A 24193-nucleotide genomic window follows, 5' to 3' on the forward strand; every position below is an offset into this window, starting at 1 on the left:
TTGTTAGCATTGATGTTTCATGAACTTATATTTAGCTTTTAAACTGCTTACAGAAGTTGCATTTATTGCAGATTGTGCTAAGCTTAATGCTATTTCTATTTGAATAATCATGTATTAGGGAAGTTGACAGGAAAGCATTCAATCACTGAAGTTCTGATTTCTGTATGTGTGCCATTAGCAGACCTGCCAACTCTTACAATTTTGCTGTAAGTCTTACGAAAATTACGTTTAAATATGGACTTGTGGCATACTAGCAAAAACTATGAAAAATGATTGTTGCCACAAAATCCGGATAATTGGTTCATCAGTGTTTTTTTGGATCCGGGTTTCATCAGGGAACCATACTAACTTTACAGCAGCACCACAGATGCTTTAAACTGCATCTGTTTGTTCATGCTAAGCATCTGCATGATCAAACTGTTGATTATAGAGTTTTTACAAATGGCATACAGAAAGTGATGCATGTTTAAGATGAAAGGGTAAAGGGTAAACAAGCTTTCTAGAAAAGTGATAGACACAGAAGAATAAAAAGGAGTATTCAGATTCTTGTGAATAAAAGCTGTATTGGACATCACATGCCAATTTGAGTATGACTCGAGCAGCAGGGGGGGGCGAATCCGACATTTTGTCCAATCGTTATTTTGCTTAATTATTACTTTCTGCACTCAGCGGATCCGGTGTAGTCAGCGCTGGTAAAAAAAAAAACGACGTCGGTCCATCCTACACGATGGTGACGTCATTTGGTTTAATATACGTTCTGCACTCAGCGATCCCAGCGTCATCAGCGTCCGGTAAACACAGCGACGACCGCGTCGATGTCATTTCCCCCCCTGCTGCTTACAATGATCTTACAAACAGAGTGATCACTAACTCCTCCTCTTGTAGATCAATTAGGTTATTTGACTGATCGGTAAGTCTAAAATTAATTCTCGTTAAAAACCGATTATGGCATCGCATATAGACCGGATTAATCGGGCTCTCAACGATTAAGAATCTGGGAGGGGCTGTTGGTGAAAATGAATAAAGGATATACCCCTGTTGAGCTTGATTTGATTGCTTGGTATCTACCTGGTAACTCCCTTCGATAACATCACACACTAGATTGATTGCTATCACCAATGCGATATTTACGTTGTATGGAGCAATATGCCTACCACCATCTCCGTTATCGTGTTTGAGGATAATTAATGGACCGAGAAAATCATTAAGAGACTTTCTTAGTTTTGGCGCGTTGTATCCTGGAAACTTGAAATCGGGTAAATCGGCTTCTGTGATATTATACTCGGTTAGGAATTTTTGTTTATTATCATCGCTGTTAGCGGATATTGTTTTAACGATTCGTTCATTGATATATTCCATGTCTGATATAAGTTGATTTAACACCTCAACGTGTTTTCGTGCTTTTGTTTTCCGTAGCTGTTCTAGTTGTAATTGGTAATTACGATTAATCTCGGCAAACGCACCAGTGATATCATTTAAACGAACTGTGACCTTGGCGGACGATTCAGGAGTTTGCTTATACGGAAAAAACCATTGCATGGTATTCCTGTCTTGAAATATAAACTCGCTGGGTAATAACGTGTTTCTTATAATAGACAATTCATTTTGATAACTGGGATTAATCTCATGATACGATTGCACATTTGTGTGCAAATACGCGGGGATTCCATTAGGTGGATTCTCGGGCCAACCTAGTATGGTTCTTATTGAACTGTTATAAATATCAACCATATACCCCGGTGTGCTTATTTCAATCGTCGACGATAACGTCGGTTCATGAACCGTAATATCGATTTTTGATTCTTTTCCTGTGATCGATTTTATCCTGCGTTGAAATTCTTTATTGATTTGTTCTACTTGGTATGACCCAGTTGGTATTGTAACCTCATTCCAGTCTGGGTCCCCATCGGGTTTATTTGTCCATGCACAAACCAGCGAGTTATTAGGTTGTTGTCCGTTAAATGCTTCCGCTCGGATATTAGGCCAACTGTGATATATTCGCAATTTTGCCAGCGCTATTTCATTCACTGGAATCGGAGAGGGGAAGTTTACACTGAATTCTGGCTTCGTTGATGTTATCGATATCATGTTTGTTTGTATCGGAGTTGTGTTCTCCGCGATCCGTTGAAGCAGTTTGAGTGACATTATTGTTATTACTAAAGTTATTTTCAATTTCTAATTTCAACATCGCGGAGTTATACAACTGGACCATCGTGGAGAATTCATCATCGGATATAAACGAATTATCTATCACCAACGAGATCAACCCGGATAATTTCGAGTACGCGTCGGATACTATTTGGTGGCGAACTGTATACTCGCTGAGTTTTTTCTGAGCACACGATGATATCTTTCTAGTGATTGCGTTGGCGACTCCAGCAATTGTTGTTGCCGCGGAGATAGCGATTGGAACAGCGATCGGGGCCATCATGGTCACCGTGGATAAAATAACACCGGTACCGGCTACTATACCTGACACCGAGTACACGACCGCGTTGATGGTGGTTATTTTTCGGCGGTATTTTTTTATTTTTATACGGTATTGTTCGGAAAGCGTTTTCAAATTCGCGGAGAATTCTTTTACGGTATTGAATCGATATTGATGTGACGTCGGTGATACCTCTGATTCAATTACCTTGGTGGTCATTTTTATTTTAAAAGAGCTAGTATTTTTAATTACTTAGATCCGCTACAAATTCCACATACCATGTAATGTTTGCCCTAAATAGACTGCTATCAACGGCTTTAATTATAAACCGTTCGGTTGCATTCTTGTCAATGATTGTTGATATTGTATTGTTAAACCCAGATGAACTCGACGATGATATATTAAACTGTATCGCTGAAATCAATGTCAATCGATAAATACCCTTAACAATTGCGGTGATATTTACTGTATCATTCGTAGGAGTCCAATCGAATGATTCATGCTGAATCGTGTATACTGTGTTGATGGTGTTTTCATGAGGGATTTTTATTTTTGTCATTTCCGGTAGTCTGTTTTTAATCGCTGCAACATCAGTTTTGATTGTTTCTATTTCCTGTGTATGCGCGTCTATACTCCTTTTGTTCGCTATAATATTAACGCTGAATGCTTTTATGAGCACTTCATGCGCGTTTACAGCAAATTTGTTCTCTTTAACATCATCTTTGATTGTTTCTATTTCCTGTGTATGCGTTTCTATACCCCCTTTGTTCGCTGCAACATCAGTTTTGATTGTTTCTATTTCCTGTGTATGCGCGTCTATACTCCTTTTGTTCGCTATAATATTAACGCTGAATGCTTTTATGAGCACTTCATGCGCGTTTACAGCAAATTTGTTCTCTTTAACATCATCTTTGATTGTTTCTATTTCCTGTGTATGCGTTTCTATACCCCCTTTGTTCGCTTCAATATCAGTTTTGATTGTTTCTATTATCCGTTTATGCGCGTCTATATTACTTATGTTCGTTGCAACATTAGAGCTGATTTTTTCTATTATCAGTTTATGCGCGTCTACATTATTTATGATCGTTGCAACATCAGTTTTGATTGTTCCTATTTCCTGTCCATACGTAGTGATATCATTTATAGTTATTGTAATTTCTTCCGGTCTGGTATTTTTTTTACCAAAGAATTTATCAATGGTGTTATCAGCCCTGTTAAAATTTTTTCGTAACGTGTAAAATTGGCCCGACAGCGTTGTAAACTCCGAAATAGTCTTTTTTATCTCTACAAGATTCGGTTCGGTTACCGTCGGGGTTCCAAAAAAACTAGCAGTAGTGAGTTGTATATCGGTGACAGACTTTTGTATCCCCTCGAACTGATTTGCTTGCGCGTTAAATTTATCATACAAATTTTTTAACGAATCCGACACGGATATATAATTGTTGCCAAGTGTACTTATTTTTCCATTTATCGTCAAGATGGATTCACCTGATTTAAGTCGTCCGTCATCGGTATACAACGCGATGGTGTTCTCGGCGGCATCATTATTTCGTGTTAAAACGTCATTCAGCGACACATTACTGGATTTCAGTTTACCCTGGCAGTCTTGAAATACAACTATTTTGCCCGGGTCAACACTGGTTAAATTTAACGTATCAGCGATTTCATCCTCGATTAGTTTTTTTATATCATCGGTGGCGAGCGTTTCTGTGGATGCTTTCAGCGCCGAAACCGGTCGTCCCCAGATATCAATCATTATTATTGTAAATGTTATTCTCTAAAATCCGTTGGGCCTCTACGACCCCACTAGTATATTCGTTTACAACCACATGAGGTGGTTTCCGCGATGATGAAATCGCCGCGAGTACGTTCAATACCTCACGGCCGCATATCGGTGGGTCACTTAATTGTTGTGTTGGCAGCGTGGAATAAAAAACCGGGCCTGAACACGCCCGGATATACCGCATGAACTCGTTTGGCAGGGCTAACCCGTATGAATCAAAATAGACGATCGCACGCGGATCAATTGCGTATGCAACCCAATGAGTCCCCGCTCCGGAGGATTTATCGAGGTTAATTATACCGGTTTCAATATTCCTTGGTTTTGTCGGTAATTGATCCCTCATAAAAACACCTCTGAAGTTTTTTATCGCTAACGCGTTTGCGGCATCTATTAAATCAAAATTAGACATAGGAGTCATTAAACGGTTCCCGGTAGTCTTAGACCCTTCCCCGAGTACCATGAATACGGGGTTCCCGGTAGTCTTAGACCCTTTCCGGCTACGGGTCGTTTTTTTTTATAGCCTTTCCCGGTTGCCTTCTTCAATGCCATTCCCGCCGCGGCACCAACGGCTCCTAACGCCGCCGCCTTCGCCACTGCTGGGGCCGCCGCGGCAATCAACGCTGGAATCGCAGCTTACAGCGGAAATATCCCACCGGTCTTTTCCATGTTTTTAATCGCTGCGGCCGAAAAATCTATTTGAACACCCTTTTTATTCCTCATCGCATCATTGAAATGTTTTATTTGACGCGCCGTCAACGATATCTTATGATTACCACCTGCCATCTGTGACGGCTTTAACGTTATTGTGGTTCCACATTGTTTAGCCGACTTTGATCGTAATTTCTTGACTTGACCATCGGTCAACTCTACACCGACAACACTATATGACATTTTTATTGTAAACGCGTTTATGTTTTCAATTACATGTTTTCCACTGGTGCATCAACGATTCTCATTCGTCCACCAACACCTTCCAACAGCATTGATTTATCGCTGAGAATGACAGCAACCGCTCTATAATTAACACCACCCGGGGCTATACGAGCTCGGAAGTGTATATCAACGACGGACTGTCTCGTTAAATCAAGATGTTCCAGCGAAAAGTAATAAATCGGTTACAGGTTTTTAAAATCAAGTTGTGATATTTGCAAACCGGTGTCGACGTTTTGATCACGACCCATATATGACAGCAATCGATGGTACACACGTGCGACATGGTTGTCGCCGTAATTAAGTTGTATATCCTCGGATGGTTCCTGTTGTCCGTATATTCTCAGCGAAACCTCCCTGACTCCTAATTGATCAAATATCATATGTGTTCTTGATTATTCAATCGATCCCTATTCTGTAACGCAACAAATATATGACGCGGGGCTGAAACGCCTTGTTTTGATGCCAGGTGCCATGTAAATGTATCGGCGACATTATCCTCTTTAGCATCAGTTGTTACCGCTAGCCAACTCAATAACGATTTCCCCCCCTGTTCCATAAATGATAACAATCGTGCTTCCGTGGTAACTGATGGAGTTAACACCGGCATCCACAATGCTATTTTAGTTAAAATGACTTTACCGGCAGCGACACCAGCAGCATGCCATATTGCATTGTTATCATCGCCCCTTCGCGATAGCGCAATTGTATGCTTAGCCCCATAGATAACTTTTCTGACATTTCTACAAAATCCGAATATGTGATGGAGTGGAATCGCGCATGAAAACTGTCGGCGTTGTCCTTGCAACATCCCTAATCGTGTTGCAAACCCTAGATTAAAATTATCGTTAGTACTTTTTATAACAGTAAATTCAGCGCCTGGTCTTGCTCTGCGGTCTGGGTTGGCTGCTTCAGCTTGATTAGGAACTGAAGTATCTCTTTCTGCCAGCACATTAATGTACTGAATATGATCAGCGTTATCAGTGGTATCCTTCGCGAACATCATAGATGGGCCCGCCGATCTTGTATAATCATCTGAGTATCTCGCTAGCCCGATTATCGTTGTTGCAACATCAACATCGTTTTCTATTGATTCAATTTCTCGTCCGTCAATAAGATATCTGGCGCTCTCAAATAACGCCATGATACCGTTGTTGACGAAACCAACTCGAGTACGACCGTCATTTGGGTATGGTGCATTATCGGCAGCATTTGTTACAAATTCTCCCTCAATTTCGATAAACGCTTCACACGGCAAAAAGTATTTACTGGTATCTTGGACTTGAAGTTCAATTCGCGATTGTAGGTTGGCTTGTGGTGGTTGATAGGAATAAAATTGATAATCACGGACAGAATCATCCCTGCGCACTGGGGCGTCCATATCAAACGCGGGATCAGCGGTTTGCGCAAACATTTTATTATTTATCATGTTGATGTTTAATTCATCAACGTCGTTTTCGTCGTAGGCCACTTCCCGCTATCGCGTTCATGAGCACGTTGGTTGTTGCATCGGTGGATGGCTTTGCCAGAGCCGCCAACGACTCTAGTTTTTCTTCCACGGCGTTATTTATTACTTTACTGACATTTGCAGGCATCACTGTCGTTGATGGCATCACCGGTGGTTTCTGTTTTCTTTTTCTCACCAACGATGCTAGTTTATCTCGTGCTGCAGAAAACGCCCTTCCGGCAACATCTCCAATAGCACTAATACCCTTATCACGAATAACATCAATGGCCTTCATTCCTAATTGTTTAGCTAACGGCGCTACTTTTGGAGCCATTCTTGTAAATAACCCCGCAATGGTGCTACCGAGACCGTCTCCGTACCACGCGCGGTATACAGGTAATCGTGAGTTTACCACGTAGACGCTGACTGGTTTATCATGGTTGTAGTGTATAATCATCTTTATTATAAAAAACACCAGTGTTTTCCAATTAGTGATTGATCACCAGTGGTTGGTCAATCGCTGTAATAACCGTGGTCCACGAGTTCGTCTATGAGCGTTCGATATGCATTAATGTCCATGATACCACCGGCAAATAACCGCCTGCAAATATCAGCGGCCTCATTGATTATTTCCGGAGAGTTATTTCCGGCTCGTTTTCCTCCGATTAGTATTTCTAGCCGTGATATATCACTGAGAACACTACCAGGACAAGTAACGTCTTTACCAACAGAGTATCCTTTTCCGTGTTTTGGTCTTTCACTTTTTACTTTATTGTGGAATATTATATAATTATTATCACACGGTGGTAATTCATTTTTATGTTTATTTGCCAAATACACTATTCTTGTCCAATCCTTTAACGACCTTATATTTTTCTCGTAGCCGCTATTGATATGCTCATCTCGTGTGTCCTTATCAAAATTTGTAACAGTAAAATCGACTAATTCTTCGTAGCCGAGATTTCTAATTGTGTCTATTGTGCTCTTTTTAAGAACATTACGGGGTATATTCCCCTCTTTCCGTATTTCTTCCGGTATTTCTTCCGGTATTTCTTCCGGTATTTCTTCTTCTGGTTCTCTTGCGGTGGCGCCTAGTTCTTCCTCGTCGGCCATTGTAACATAAGGTTCTTGTGGGTCCGTTATAGCGAGTGGTGGCGGCCTCCGTGTTGTAGCGAATGCTATTTTCGCAGGGAGTGTTTCCAGAGACTTTTTTGTTTGCTCGGTCTGAGCCGCTATCTTTTCAAGCGCACCGAGGACGGGCACAGTTGCCGCCGTAACATCTTTGGTCGCTTTAGTTACCGGAGCAAAGAGTTGTTCGCTTCCAACAGCAAAATCAGTTTGTAGTTGTTGCCGCGTTTGAAGTTGTTTTCGAACCCTGTCTCGTAACGGTATGAACTTTTTAAGCGCTACTAGCCGCTCTCTGGCTAGCCGAGTAGTAAGTGATTCGCCTACCATTATTGCAATTGTTCCGTAATTTCTAATTTCCCGCCGAGTGTGGCGGGGATATGTCCCAGGGGCTCCAGGGAGTTTTCGTCTATAATCCTTCTAATGTTTTTAATTTTATTAGAGATTTCTCGACGTCGTTCAAAAGCCTGTCCGAGTTTTTTTCGTACTGTCTCAACGGCAGTAAATAGTCCAATAAATGCATTTACGTCATTGCCATACAAGTTTTCATTTATCGTATATTGTAATCGCTTTATAAAAGAATACTCACGTGGCAGGGTATATCGACCTTTCTTTGATTGCTCGTTAATAATTTCATAATCGGACAATATTTTTTGGTTATCAAGCTTATCAGATAATTCAATTCCTTGATTTTTTAATTTTAAAATCTCGGTTAATATATTATTGATGTCTTCGATATTCATATTCTTATAAAACATCTTATTTTTAAATAAAAAAAAAAATTATTTTACAAAATGAACCCCGCGTATCAATCCCGAGGTGTGTTAACATTCGATGAAACCGTAGGATAATTCGTTTTCTTCCGGAAGAGACAATTTATTTTAGCGTTCGCACTGTCATGGTGACTTCGTCACGGTGACCTTGTCACTCGCTGATTTCTGTTACATATGAAAATCGAATTCTGTGACCCGTCTTTTTTGAGATCGCTGTTTGATATACTCGCTCTGCAACAAATCGTATTGAGGCGATACAAATATCGAAATATCTACTGGCTTCATTCATCGACTGAAATATTTTTTCTTCGTGCGTTGTTGTATCAAATGACTTTACGGGTTTTGCTTTCTTTGAGTATTTACCGGTTCCGCCTTTTTTGATATTCTGACTTTGCGAGATAGCTTGCAAGTTTATAAGAGAATTATCAGTCTTATTATTATTAATATGATCAATCACAAGCCCATTTTCGATTAATCCGTTGAATGCTTCAAATACAATCCTGTGAACATAATACTTCGTCTTTCCAGCACCAAACACCAAATACCCGTGATTATTTACGGTGCCAACTGGTTTCTTCAGTCTACAATTTCTAACAACGCCATCGCGAGATGCCTCGTAATTAACGAGCACAGGATGCGGCTGAAATTCTTGGTTCATTTGTATAATAATACTACTTGTCTAATTCATTATTTGGTTTAATTATAAACCTTGCAATGTAGTCCTGAGGAGTTTTGATGACGAAGTCTGCGGTGGGGTCAATGACGGCATTTTTTATTCGTTTATCATAATAGCGTTTTAACTCTCTGTATCGCTTTCCGCCACAATTGATACACAACTGTGATTTTCCTCTTACACCAACGTGACAAACCAAACACGGTAGGGGGCCAAGAGAACCATTACGAACGCTTTGTAAATGATACCCGCAGAATTCACCTCTACATGATTTATTGCACGGGGTTATCGACCCAATCATCAACCATTTGCAGTGATTCATTATACTATATTCTTTCATTTAAATACTTGTTTTAATTATATGGAGGAGTTCGAGAGATTAGCATCAATTAAGCCCTGGAAAAATATTAAGTTCAATCTCGATAGAGTCCTCAAGGACGCACCAAAAGCGTTAATAAACGATAGAACCCTGTTAAATAAAATACGCGATTGTATCAATGAATTCAAGCGTGATGGTGCATCTCATAGTTGGTCAACATTTCGAATTGATGGTGTTGTTGATGCTACCATGAACGACAAACGCGCAGCAACGATAATATCACAACTTGACGGTAAAAGGTATTTCTTCAGAGTAAAATTCATTGTCCGGGTGGAATCAGGTAATTGGATCATACGTGATAAATTTGAACCGGTTCTCAGCGATAAGAAAACAGTCATTGTTAGCCGCGACTCCAAGCCGGGGCTGTTAACCGGAGTTGACAGACCATACTATGAACGAGCGTATCCTGAAACAGCAGTTGTCTATGGAATATACCCGTTAAATAAGAAACCTGATATCGGAAAACTAGCGCCGATGAAACAGTCAACGGGGATAAATTGTGTAGCAGAACGAGTAATAGAGCATTTTACAAATGCATGTCGAGGAAACAAATTGACTGATTTACGATGTAGTAAAATAAACCAATGGGAGGAGACAGTGCGCGAGCGAGGAGCAACCATCAGCGACATAGCGAAATTAGAAACGTCGCTGAGATTTCCAATAACCGTTACAACAATAACCGGTGAAGTATTATATGAATCAAAGTATAAATCAAATGGAGCCCCAATCAAAATTATTGATCATAACGAACACGCGTGGACGCCCGCGGTCACAATATTTCCACGGGATAGAACAGTAAAGTATATCCCGGGGGAATTCCTGGGAGAGGATGGTTTTCTCGCGGAGAGGAAACTATTTGATGCTATTGCCTGCTTGTGTAAAAACGACCCTGTATCAGTGTGGTTACTTCGCAGCGCTGAAAACGACATGGATACCTTTGATCAGTTTGTAAGACCAAACGGTGAATTATATCGCACTGAAGCGTTTCACAACAAGATGAAAAAAACCGCCATGGAATTTGAAGAGCATGATGAACAACTGCTAACAAATTGTTTTACGATTCCATCGGTTGTGGCTCATGTTGCAGCAAGGAAAAATGCGTGGAGACCAACGCGCAAGGAATTTCTACTGGATGTACAATCCAGTTGTTTGGAATATTATCACGGTGGACTATCGAACACTGAATACAACCGCGACGCTATGATTTCCGTTGATATGGTTGCCTGTTATCCAGCGAGTTTTCTCGGGTATGGATCCGCCGCTGAGTATTTCAAACGATTTGGACACCCCAGACATGAAATGACTCGTGTTGCTATTAATGGACCACTGCCTGATTTTGATTTAACCGGATTCGCTCGCATAGTATCATTTGAATTCGCGGCAGGACTTCATCACTGTTGTTATATTTGGATCGGTAGACACATGGCTGAAAAGAAGTGGCTGCCAATAGCGCTGCTACGGTATATGATTGATTGTAGCATGCTTGTATTGTTGATTGTCAGTGACGCGATTATATCATACTGGGCGCAGACTGAAGTCTGGTTACCAGAACCAGAGCGTCTAGATAGCATAATTGACGAATCCAGAAAACACATTGATGCCGACGAGGAATATATCATCGAATGGTCCAAAAAGATATTCAACCAACGAAACCGCGAGGCAAAAGATCTCGGTAGAAGAATAATTGGTAAGTTCACACAAGGTGGAAAAAACTATGACTACAAACGATATTGCTCACGGCTGATTATAGATGACGCAGAATATGATTTCGTAATCAAGGACGCAGTGGCAAAAAATAGATACGTGAACTGCAAAACAGCTTTCTTGTCCAATGGAACAAAGTTGGGTACAGTTGTTACCTACAGCGATGGAGACAGCCCGGCATATCCACATTTGAGGGCGTCTATGCTGGGTTACGCCGCTATCAATTTATTCTTGATGATAAATAGATTTCCCGACACCGCGGTTAGAGTAGCCGTTGATTCATTTTATATAGACGTAAAGTACAAGGGAAACTTAGCCGAGTTTACTAGTCCGGACGAGAGTTGGGGTATATGGAGAATTAAAAATGAAATACGACGCGATTATTCCCCGTCAGCAAATGTCACCGTTGAAAATAATTACTTACGCGGTGATAATTTATCAGAATGGTCTAATGCACCTCCGTGTTCTGATCCAATTTGTAGACACAAAACAGTTTATTTAAGCGGCTGTGGCGGGTCAGGAAAGACGACTCGGGCAATTGAATTATTTCGAACACGGGCAAGTATAATCGTGCTTACACCGACCCATAGACTAGCGCGAGAGATAAAACAACGAAATGTTGACGCCGTTACTTATCATAGCTTTTTTCGATACAGCGGCGGTGAGTGGACTCCTGATCGAATGGGGGAAAAATTTATTCCTGAGGTTATCATCTGGGATGAGATATGTACTGTTTCGTTAGATACTTTACAAATGTTTCTTGAGTGGTTGCTGCGCGCGAATACAGCGGTAATCATGTGTGGCGACCATGGCCAACCACCACCATTTGTCGGCGAGGGTCCACATGATTGGTTAAAGAATTTTGTGGACTATTATGAAGAAACCAATACTGATTACCGAGCACTTGATGAACAACTGCGCGAGGTTAAAAAATTAATCAGATTACAGCCGGATAGAGTTCAATGTGAAATAATCCGCGAGGTGATTCCGGAAACGCCGTTAAATGAATTCTGGGAAACATGGAAACCAAACGATTTGATTGTAGCGAGTAGAAAGATAGTCAGAGACACACTTCAGCGGAAGTTGTTTGCGTTACATAAGGAAAAGTTTCCAACGCGTCCAGTGCCGTTATGTTATAGACCCGCAGACACACGGCGGCAGAACATTGAAGTTGAAATCCCGGGCCCGACAGCGTCAGGGACAAAAAAACAAATTCTCGTGCTGAATGATATTGTGCTCGTTGATATCAGCGTCGTCGAGGACGCGCTACGTGCTGATAAATCCCCGTGGACGCTAGGATACACAACGACAATACATTCCTCGCAGGGATTAACCATCACGGACACAATTGTTTGGATGGTTGATAATCGCATCGAATGGTCGAATCTAGTCTATCTTGCAGTGTCCAGAGTACGGAGAATGAATCAGCTTCGAAGAATTGTTGTTGACGGAGTCAGTGACGAAGCCAGTGACAACGATGACATTATTGATGCTAGCGTCATTGATAGAAAACTCTCGGGTTACCGCCAACAGGATAAAAAAAAACAGCGGCGTTTTGATATTGATGCCGAATTAATAATTGCGTTACGACAACAACAGAATAATCACTGCGCGAGTTGCAATTGTGTAATGCGCTGGCGTTATTCGGATAAAGACGCTCGCCAATTTACCGTGGACAGGATCGATAACAGTCTCGGTCATGTCAAAAACAATGTGAGGTTGACCTGTCTTGAGTGCAATAGACGCAACGGCGCTAGTTAAGACCACGTGGGGGTAATTGAGTATCATCAGGTATCACTTGTAGTTGCTCGCGTGTAAACCCCCGCTGTGGGGCAGTTGAATCCAGTCTATAGATCGGTGGTCTACCAGTTGATCGTGTTATCGTTGATATGTTATGCGTGGTAACACTCCAAATAGGATCAGTAGCTCTTTTTTTACCGCCTTCAAGCTCTCCTGGTTCATACAGATATCTAACAGTGACATCGCCGAGAATCGGCTTGGAAACGCTATCTATTTTTGATCTTCCGGGTATGTACTCGTATTTAATCGCGTCGCTGGGCTTCATGTTGATTGCTCGGGTAATCTCGTTATTTAACGCTGCAATTACGCCTGGTAATCTTTTGACCCATTCACGAGATCGTTTTTCTTGGATGAATTCCTTCGCGTATTGATACCCAAATAACCGTTCAGCAAGAGTCCGATTGAATCGTTCAACAATTGCCTGATCACGATGTAGCGCAGTATGACCTCGTCGTATCGCGACGTTATGATGTTTCAACGCTGATAAAACAGCACTGCGAAATTCATTGCCAGGATCAACTTGTAATAGATTTGGCCAGCGCAGAGGACCTCTTCGATAAATCCGCTCAAACGCATCGGCTACTTCAGTTGCTGACTTTGTTTTTAACGGCTCCGCTTGTTTGTATCGACTCGCAACATCAACTACGGTTAGCGCGTATTTGTAACCGTTGTCATGCGGCAGAAATAATATGTCAGCTTGATGAACTTCATTGGGTACGGTAACATCAAAGCGCGGGAAGTTGATTTGTTTAGGTGGCGGTAGATAAATTTGCCATATAGCCTGTTTGGATAACCAATTAGCCGCAACGGCCTTTGTTACCTTTGCAGCGCTTGCGAGTTTACCAATTGCGGCCTTTCCTTTCCAGTATCCTCTCGGAGAATAATAGATGGATTCCATGTTGTTATTATAAACGCTAGCATTTTCAATTACCAGCGCGAGAAGCTCCGCTTCCAATCATTAATTTACCTTTCATAGCCGATTTTACCAACCATGAGGCCAATTTTTCTTTGACGGATTTATCAGGAATAGCATTTAACGCGTGAATCAATTTTACATCCGCGATATGACGCTGTTGCAGATCGCTACTTTTGTAAGCAACATCATGAGCATGACACGCCTTATCGATAGCATTTATTGGATACTCACTGGGTTTGGGTTGATTTTGATCATCGAGTCTGATATCTAATCGTGTTCCGGGGCCACAGTAGCTATATCCTGGGAGGTGCTTTTCTCCTGGATACTTTGCCCACGGTGTTCCAGGGAGTTTTGATAACTTGGCTGCAATATCACCTCCTCGCTTTTTTTTAAAACGTCTCCGGGTCTAGCAGAAATAAATCTAAATTTCTTTGTACCGCATTGTACACACTTACCAGTAAGCGCCGATCTGTTATTTCTCGTTGTAACGGTTGTCATATCATTTGTGCCAGTACGCACTCTACACTTCACACAATATAGATCCATAATTTATGTATAGAGATATGAATATAATTGATTTTTCGGCGACTAAAACAAGAGAACCAGTTAAGCATGTTGCAGCGTTACCAAACTCGATCCGGATGATTATCATCGGACCATCTGGATCCGGCAAGACGCAATTGTTACTCAATTTAATAATGAGATGGATGAAGTGGGATAAGTTGTATTTAATCGCCCCTAGCGTGGATGATCAACGATGCTACGAGGTGTTGAAAGATTTTAACGAGAATGCATCAGCGATCGCTGAAAAAAATGTTATTGAGTTTATTACAGATATCAATGATGCACCAGGTATTGATGATATTGATGGCGACGTTAACAATCTAGTCGTGTACGATGATGTTATGTTAGACAATCAAAAAAACCCAGCTAGGATATTTTCCAGAGGCAGGCATAAAAACACCGATGTGATATATGTCACTCAATGATACACAATGATTCCAAAAGTAATCAGAGACAACTGTAATATTCTTGCTGTATTCAACGGCGTTGATACACACACGCTACGAAATATTTGGCAGACATGGTGCGGCGGTGACATGGACTTTAATGGTTTTCGAAACTTTTTTAGTCATGCTCAGTCGACCCCACATGGATTTGTAACGATAAATTTACATGATCCTCGGACACGATATCGTATCGGACTTGACCAAATATTCGGTTAAATTGTAAATAATTTTCATTGTAAATAACTTCTTAGCAGCAGGGGGGGAAATGACATCGACGCGGTCGTCGCTGTGTTTACCGGACGCTGACGACGCTGGGATCGCTGAGTGCAGAACGTATATTAAACCAAATGACGTCACCATCGTGTAGGATGGACCGACGTCGTTTTTTTTTTTACCAGCGCTGACTACACCGGATCCGCTGAGTGCAGAAAGTAATAATTAAGCAAAATAACGATTGGACAAAATGTCGGATTCGCCCCCCCTGCTGCTACTCGTGGCAGGAGATGTGATTGCCGTTGGCATGTGAAATGGAAAAGAATTTCCAAGAATTATGTCAAATTGAGAGATAGCAACAAGCCATTGAGCTGCTGTTGTTGTTGTTGTTCTAGGGTTTAACGCCATTTTTCAGCACAAGATAGGCTATACATGGCGGCCAGTATTAATGGTGGAGGAAGAACCCTGGAAAACCCAGGGAAGAACCACCGACCAACGAGAAGCTACTGGCAGGCTTTCCCACGTACCCACGCTAGCCGATCCTTGGACTCGAACCCACATAGACAGAGGTGAGATGGCAGTGATCTGTAACGGTGAGCGCTTTAGACCACTCGGCCACTCGGGGCCCCTCCATTGAGCTGCAGTCAGGTTTGGAACTAGAGTTTGTGCAACTGTACTAGTGGTAAATAAAGTCTAATCCTTTACAAACTTTTCATTTGAACATAATATTTATCATCAATGAGTGGAATTTTTAATTACGTTTTTCTAGCTTTACAATAGCAGTTATTGATATTTTGTTATCCCTTACTGAAAACTGGTCAATGTTACAGAAAAAAATCAACTGCCTTATTGAGACGGTTATATTATTCACTGGTCCATCCACCTGTTCCCCATTTATTTTCTGCACAAAAGTGTTAGTTCTACCATTTCAAAGTTTGTAAATAGCTTGCATTTTGTGTAAGGAAGAAACTGATGAATTTTGGGCTCAAAAGGTCGAGGTAAGGGTCGCAGGTATTGAAAATAGACAAACTGTTTCCACACATGAACTTGACTTGTATACCATATATGTTGATCAAACTTATAACTGGCTTACATAATTTTAAATAAGAAAGACACCTTCTGATTTTAGGGTCAAAAGTTCATAAGTCAAGGCCACAGTGACTCAAAGAAGAAAAATGATTACCACATAAAATCTTGAGTTCTTTATCACCTACTTTAATAAGACTTTGTGAATGACCTACATTTTAGACCAGGAAGACATCTATCCATTTTGGGGTCAAAAGTTAAATGGTCAAGATCACTGGGACTGTATGAGGACAAATGTATGAAGGACAAATGATTTCCTTAAACTATGGACTGTATCACATGCCATTGCTAAACTTTTGTAGATGGTTTATAATTTTAGAAAATGAAGACATCTATTGATTTGGGGGTTAAAAGGTTAAGGTCAGGACCATAGTACTCAAAGAAGGAAAACAATTTCCATAAAATAACTCGAGTCCTATGCCACTAACCTCCCCTCTGTAGGTTCAGGGACGTAGAACAGGCCCCATACACCCTGCATGTCAAGAGATCAACATTTATTACTACACTGAGATGCCTTTCATGATGACATTCAAAAGATCTTAGGTTTTTTAAAAGAATGTTTATATAAAAAAACATTTATTTGTAATTTGAGTATTTTACCCTTTTATTTGCTTATATCTGTGTTTTGTATACCTTTTTTTGGATAGCTTTTTTGGATAGCTAAACATACTCGGGACTATATAGCCAGGATCGTGCTGTTGTGCCATTATACCCTATGCATGCATACATATGTATGCCACACACCATGACCAAGCTTTGTGGATTGCTTGCATCAAGACAAAGACACCTGTTGATTTGGGGGTCAAAACATAACTCATGCCCTATCCAGAAACCATGACCAAACTTTATAGATGACTTGCATTTGAGACAAAATGAATGCCTATCAAGTTTGAGTCAATAGGTCCACAGTCAAGGTCACCAAGACTGAAAGAAGGAAATGGTTTCTGCAAAATATCTTCATTTCTCTGTCATTTGCCTTTTCCAGATGTTGATGAATTGCATGTATGACAAGGAAGATGGTTATTAATGTTAGTTTCAAAAGGTCAAGTATATGACCAGTGAAAGATTAATACTATGTATCACCTGGTGTTTGTAGGATGTATTGTTTATGGTTCTCTTGTTTAGATCTGAAGTTAACAGCTGGGCAGTCATCTTTATTCCTGGATTCTAAGCATGGGAGAAACTTAATTGTTGTGGTGAAAGACAGTCCCATCTTGACAGCATTTGATTATTCTGTGAGTAGTGCATGAACTGCTAATAACTTTTTCATTTCAGTCATATCAAATCTCTTTACATTTCTTAATTTCCAGGACCATAAATAACATAAAATTAGCATGCACACATGTATTTGTAAAAGACATACATATAGTTTTTCTATTATTCAGTTACTTTTTTTCTTTCTTTCTTTTTTGATAAAGCCCAGTGGGTCAGCCTAAACAGATTCAAATAGCAGGCACTGGGCAGTCAGAAAATTATATCTTGGGCAAGGATTTGCAAAAACTTTGTAAAAGTGGGGGCGGGCTTATCATCGGGCATGGGCCTATCATCAGATCAATATGGCACAAGCAAACACATACATAAAGATATTCAGTTATTTCTTATGTAGCTGCACAAGTCTTAGACTAGAAGCGCCTATGTGATGGCCCTTTGTTTGTCTTTATCCATGTTTTAGCACAAGTTATTACAACTTATCCAGAACAACTTAGAGAATTGGCATGAAACTTTACATCACATTCATTGCAAAGTCTAGTTGGTGTTAAATGAGAATGGTGCTGGTTAGATGTCCAGTATAGTCACCACATTTTGAAAATTTTCTTATCACTACTCCAGAATGGATGGCCATATCATCATGGGATTTTCACTAAAAGATTTCTAGTGATGTCTAGTTAATCCTAAATGAAAATGGTGCTGACATCCAGTATGGTTACCATGGCAGCCATGCTGAAAATCTTTTTGTTACTACTCCACTGGAAGGGATGTCTAGTTGGTCCTAAATGAATAAATGGTGCCACTTTCACATCCGGTATGGCTACCAATCTTGTTATTGCTACACCACCTGAGTCGATGGTCATGTTAGCATATGGTTTTCACTAAGAAAGGCTTATGATGATGGAGCCACAGTGGCTCAGTGATTAGCATACCGTACTCAGTACCAAAAGGGTGCAGGTTTGAATTCTACCATTGGATCAGTCAGGGTCAGCTACCTGTGTGTCCATGGGCAATGCACTTGATTCCAATTGCCTCTGCACTAAATAGGCTACTTCTCTTGCTGTGCTGTAAAACACCAATTGAATCCAAACCCAAACTGCTTGTGATGTGAAGTTTATCCTAAATGAAAAAGGTACTATCTGAGATCCAATATGGCCACCACAGCAACCATCTTGAAAATCTTGTTATTGCTACTCCTCATAAACAGAAAGTCACCTCAGCATGGGATTTTGGCTGGTCCAGTATGGCAGCCAAAATTGGCATCTTGAAGATCATATGACTGGAAAGTCATATCAGCATTGGGTTTTCACGGGATGACTTCTTATGATCTATTTGGTACTTAATCAAAATAGTGCCAAATCTGACCTGACATTGAGTATAGCTACTATAGAAACCATCTTGAAAATCTTATTATTGTTACCCCTGTATGTAAAGTCATATCAACACCGGCTTTTCATCAATAGACTAATTATGATATCTAGTTGGTACTAAATAAAAATGGTGCTGATCTGACTTCAAATAGGTGTGCCCTGGCATCCATCTTGAAAATCTTATACTCCAGAATTGATGGTCATATTGACTTAAGGTTTTCATCAGCAGAATTCTTATCAATATCTTGTTGGTTCTAAATGAAAATGATGCCCAACAACATCCAGTTTGGTTTCCGCAATGAACATATTGAAAAACTTTCACTCTTTTCTCATGAATGGATGGTCATATCAACATGGAGATTTCACGGTAAGTCTTCTGATGGAGTCAGGGGTGTTTGAAATGAATATGTTGCTGATGCTAAATGTAACATGGCTGCCAGAGTGGCTAATTTGAAAATCATACTACTCAAGAATATTGGAGACAGTTATAACACTAGACAATTATGAAGAAGAAATGAATTTGCCTTGATTTCCTGGACAATTTTCGGGACAGTAGAGCATCAGTCTCTATGAGGGATGCTTGTTTATAGTTACAGTTACAAACCTTTTAATTTCACCTCCATTCACTATCAGATTGTCTAAATGAATAAGAAGTCAGTTAAAATTATATTCAGTAATTGAAAATTTAAATCTTTGTCCAGTTTTTCTTCTTGAGCTCATTGGAACTTTTTCTATTACAGAAACATATAAAACAGCAGCAAATGACCAGTGCACAAAAGAAGGCAGCAAAGATAAAGTCCTTATTTACCAGTCCATTTGAAATGGTATGCATTTTTTTCTGTCTTCAACATGTAATTTGCCTGTCTTTGGTAAGTAAATGTGCAACATAGTTATCTCTTTTCCAGTAGTGATAGAATTTTTGTTTACAAGTGTTGAGATTATATGCTTGAATTCTGTGTTTATATCTTTTAAAGGTATTGTAACACTGTTGACAAGCAAGACAAAACCATTGTTTTATCAGCAGATATACACATCAGAATAGAAATGCACAGTTATATTGATTCATAATTTTTTTACTGTATAAATTAAATTCATAGTAGAGTTCATTGTTGTAGTAAGTCAGCTGAATTCTGTGCGTTATGGCAAATGTAATGTTATACGGCTGCCTTGACCTTAACATTTGACTGAACTTATATTAGGAGTGTACAGGTCAGTTAAAATCAGTTGTGGGTTTATTGCCTTTTGTTTAGTCAAATATGACAACTTGTTTTGTTTGTGGGGGGATTACGCCTAAAGTTCACATTGATGAAAAGAGAAATGTCACAAGCATTTTGTGTGATTGAGTCTGTTGTTAAAACTTAGTAGATTGTTGATTTAACTGTTTCATACATGCCAACTGTTATGCTTTGGCATAATCATTATGCATTTTTTTCACTAAATTACACCTTATGCGTAAATGTATTCAGATTATGCATTTTCAATATATCCCCCTCCCAAAAAAATGATTTAGTTTCATCATTTTTATTAACCGCCATTAATCTTTCAGACCGCATTCTAGAAAAGATGGCTTCTACGTAACTACAACATAAGTGTAGGCTTGTCCATAGACTTGCATACACTTTCCTAACAGTATTATGTTCTATTTATAGCAGCTGCCCTATTTCCAAGAAACATGCTGGTTTCTACTTTAAAACTTTTGACCTTGGTTTCTATTTATAGCAGCTGTATGGCTTAGTTAGGAGAGAACAGACTGGTTTTCTAATTTTTAATCTTTGCTCACAGATTTTTTGTTCTAATTCATAGCTGGTACAGAACAAGTCTATAGGTATTTGGCGCTAAAAGTCAAATCAGCCTAATTCTAGTCGATGCATGTTCTAGAGCAAAAATGTTTATCAAATAATTTCACATATGGATTAGAAAAAGACGAAAAACCGATTTAAAGATGAGAATACACAAATTACACAATACAGTTTTCCATTCTAGGGCAGCTTCACGCCCATTGCAGGCTGTGTGGAAAGGATTTTAACATTCATCATGGTGGTAAAACAAAGAAACCTTGAATTAGCTTGTTTTACTAAGTCCAGTACTAAGGCAACTTCTTTTTTACAGCAGAACATAATTGTGGACATGAATTTTATAAATGCAGAGGCGTTATTTACCGAGTTCTTAATAGAACACGGACTACCCCTAGCAGTAGAAGACTATGTTGGTCCTTTGTTCAAACAGATGTTTCCTGATTCCAAACTTGAAGAAAATATACATGTGCAAGAACAAAATTATCAGATATTGTTAGGTGTTTAGCAGATAATGTACTTAAAATTGCAGAAGCCATGAAAATTGGGCCGTTTAGTATTGGAAAAGACAGGAGCAGTGATGATGATGACAAAAAGTTGTACCCAGTCTGTGTAAGAGACTGACAACAAAATGGGCAAAGTTAGAGTGCTCTTTTTCATTCATTACCATTATTAACAGTAGATTCCACTGGAGAAAACATTTTTTATTTGCTTGATAATGCTTTGAATAAACATAAGTTGGCAGAACTGTATGTGGTTTTCAGCTGATAAAGCCTCAGTAATGACTGGAATTCATGAAGGAATTGCATACTCTATTTTGAAAAATGTCTCCATCAGTGTACATATCAGGTTGTCCACGTCATATGATGCACCTTGCTGCAGGAAAGACTGTTGATAAATTAGAAGACTCCTGAAGTATCAAATTAGCATTCTACCTGACAATGTACTTCATGCGGACAGAGATGATGTGCAATGGCACCTTATTTCCCAGCTAAAAGACCCAATAACTGGAAGATATATATTTCCTCTTCTTTGTCAGGTTATGAAAGGAATATTGGTTCTTTACCATCCTAATGCTGACTGGGGGAGATTGTTCAGTATTGTTAACAAAAATAAAACTGGAATTCAGATCCAGGCTCTGCAACCCAGCACTTAGTGCTCTACTGGTGTGTAAAACATTTATTGTCTCAGCTGGTACAAAGTGTTTTGAAATGCAATATGAGAGTCTGTTGCTTTTTAATGCTCAAAGTGCTGTATATGAAAACTTGAAGCAGTAATTGATGTTAATAGACCAGAGGGGTAAATAAATCATTTTGTACATGTGCTCATTGAATTTTATTGTGTTATATGTGGATTACTCTTTTTCTGCTCGGAATGCTCTTCTTGTCCACTTGTATTACACTTTTTCCTCGCCAGGGGTTGGCATGTATGCTGTTTATGGGTTGTAAATTGTTGAGTTAGCTGTGTATGGGTTGTAAATTATCGAGTTGTTTATGGATTGTAAAGATTTCCATCATATGGATAAAAGCAGTATTGTGACATTATAAAAAAGTCATGTTACATCATTTAAAATGAAACATGTATGCACTCACACTGTAACGTTCATTTCATTACCCTCTCTCTCTCTCTCTCTCTCTCTCCTGTTTGTTACAACTCCAATGAAATATATATTTGGTTTAAATTTCTAAAATGTATACCCCATTTTAAATCTAATAATTGTTACTTCTTAATTTCCAGTTTTTGCTGCCAGAGGACTTTGAGTCGTCTGATGTACAAGGAGATACTAATTTAAATAAGGTTTGTTTTTAATACATTACACCCTCATAAAAACTTTTAAAACACCCACTGAAGTAACTAATCATAAGTGTTCATTGATGAGAGATGTCTGTACCAGTCAGTTGAATGACATCAACAAAATGAGGGGTAGTTTTTATACCAGTCAGTGGTCACTTGAATGACATCAGCGAAATGAGGGATAGTTTTGTATACCACTTAGTGGTCTCTTGAATGACATCAACAAAATGAGGGGTAGTTTTATACCAGTCAGTGGTCACTTGAATGACATCAACAAAAATAAGGGGTAATTGTATACCAGTCAGTGGTCACTTGAAAGCATCAGCAAGATGAGGGGTAGTTTTTATACCAGTCAGTGGTCACTTGAATGACATCAGTATTGTGAGGGTTAGTTGTATACCTGTCAGTGGTCACTTGAATGACATCAACAAAATGAGGGGTAGTTCTTTACCAGTCAGTGGTCACTTGAATGACATCAAAAAAAAGAGGGGGACCAGTCAGTGAGTCACTTGAATGACATCAACAAAATGAGGGGTAGTTGTATACCAGTCAGTGGTCACTTGAATGACATCAGTATTGTGATGGTTAGTTGTATACCTGTCAGTGGTCACTTGAAAGACATCAACAAAATGAGGGTTAGTTGTATACCTGTCAGTGGTCACTTGAATGACATCAAAAAAAAGAGGGGGACCAGTCAGTGAGTCACTTGAATGACATCAACAAAATGAGGGGTAGTTGTATACCAGTCAGTGGTCACTTGAATGACATCAAAAAAAAGAAGGGTAGTTGTACACCAGTCAGTGGTCACTTGAATGACATCAAAAAAATGAGGGGTAGTTGTATACCAGTCAGTGGTCACTTGAATGACATCAAAAAAAAGAAGGGTAGTTGTACACCAGTCAGTGGTCACATTAGTCAAAGAGTGCTACATGTGTACATATGGTATGATCCCCAACATCATCAAGATTTTGGACAAGTTTAAATCTGTCTATTTGGAAAAGATTTGTATTAGATCATAGTAAAATATATAAAATTGGCATGATTTAAATGATGGGAGATTGTTTACATTGGGCCATGTTCTTACAACTATGCAAGTCTGCTGAGTGAAATGGTTAAGTTACATAAGCCAAGTGAGCAATATCAGGTTTACTTGGGTCTCAGGTTTGGAATGGGGAAGATGCAGTGATGTTAAACTATGTATGTGACGTGGTAATAGGTGTCTGCCATCTTTCGGGTAAACTTTCCTTAGTATTGTTAGTGGCAGGAATAGTAATCAGTCTGACCATCCCATATCATGGATATTGGGATTCCGTTGGGTCTTTATTTCATCAGACCAGCTGTTGTGACTAGCTGACATGTAAAACCATAGTCCAGTAACCCAAAGTATTGCACATGCTAGGGACTTAGGAGATTGGTAATTTGCTAAAGTGCTATATATTATAAAATAGGACCTTAGAAATACAATATTATTTAGTGTGTCAGATATATGCTGCAGAGTTAAACAAATTATGTTACTTTTCTTTAGCATGCATTATCTATCTCTGTCTATCTGTCTGTCCATCCATCCATCCATCCATCTAAAATTTAAACATCTTTCACTTGTATCTCGTATTTGATCTTGTAGTAATATATGTTGTTTATGTTTATTTGTAAGGCTTTGTATTCCAAAAGTTGTTTTGTGGTTCTTTTCCTTTACATGTTTAGAAATTACCTTTGTATCAGCACCATATATCCAATATTGTGCTGCACTGTCTTTAACC

At 39.5% G+C, this 24193-nt stretch overlaps 1 protein-coding gene across 2 annotated transcripts in view; it reads left to right on the top strand.

Annotated features, from left to right (window-relative positions):
• Window positions 1-24193, top strand: part of LOC149781348 (exosome complex component 10-like) — a 97549-nt gene that overhangs the window by 57489 nt on the left and 15867 nt on the right. For both annotated transcript variants that reach the window (XM_089935435.1, XM_089935436.1), the window contains 3 exons: window positions 17393-17502; window positions 19587-19670; window positions 22377-22436. In XM_089935435.1, coding sequence (XP_089791561.1) covers window positions 17393-17502; window positions 19587-19670; window positions 22377-22436 — 254 coding nt within the window. The remainder of the gene's footprint in view (window positions 1-17392; window positions 17503-19586; window positions 19671-22376; window positions 22437-24193) is intronic.

This window comes from Sinohyriopsis cumingii, chromosome 15, assembly GCF_028554795.1.
Source record: "Sinohyriopsis cumingii isolate HCF-2022 chromosome 15, ASM2855479v2, whole genome shotgun sequence".
Lineage (NCBI taxonomy): Eukaryota > Metazoa > Mollusca > Bivalvia > Unionida > Unionidae > Sinohyriopsis > Sinohyriopsis cumingii.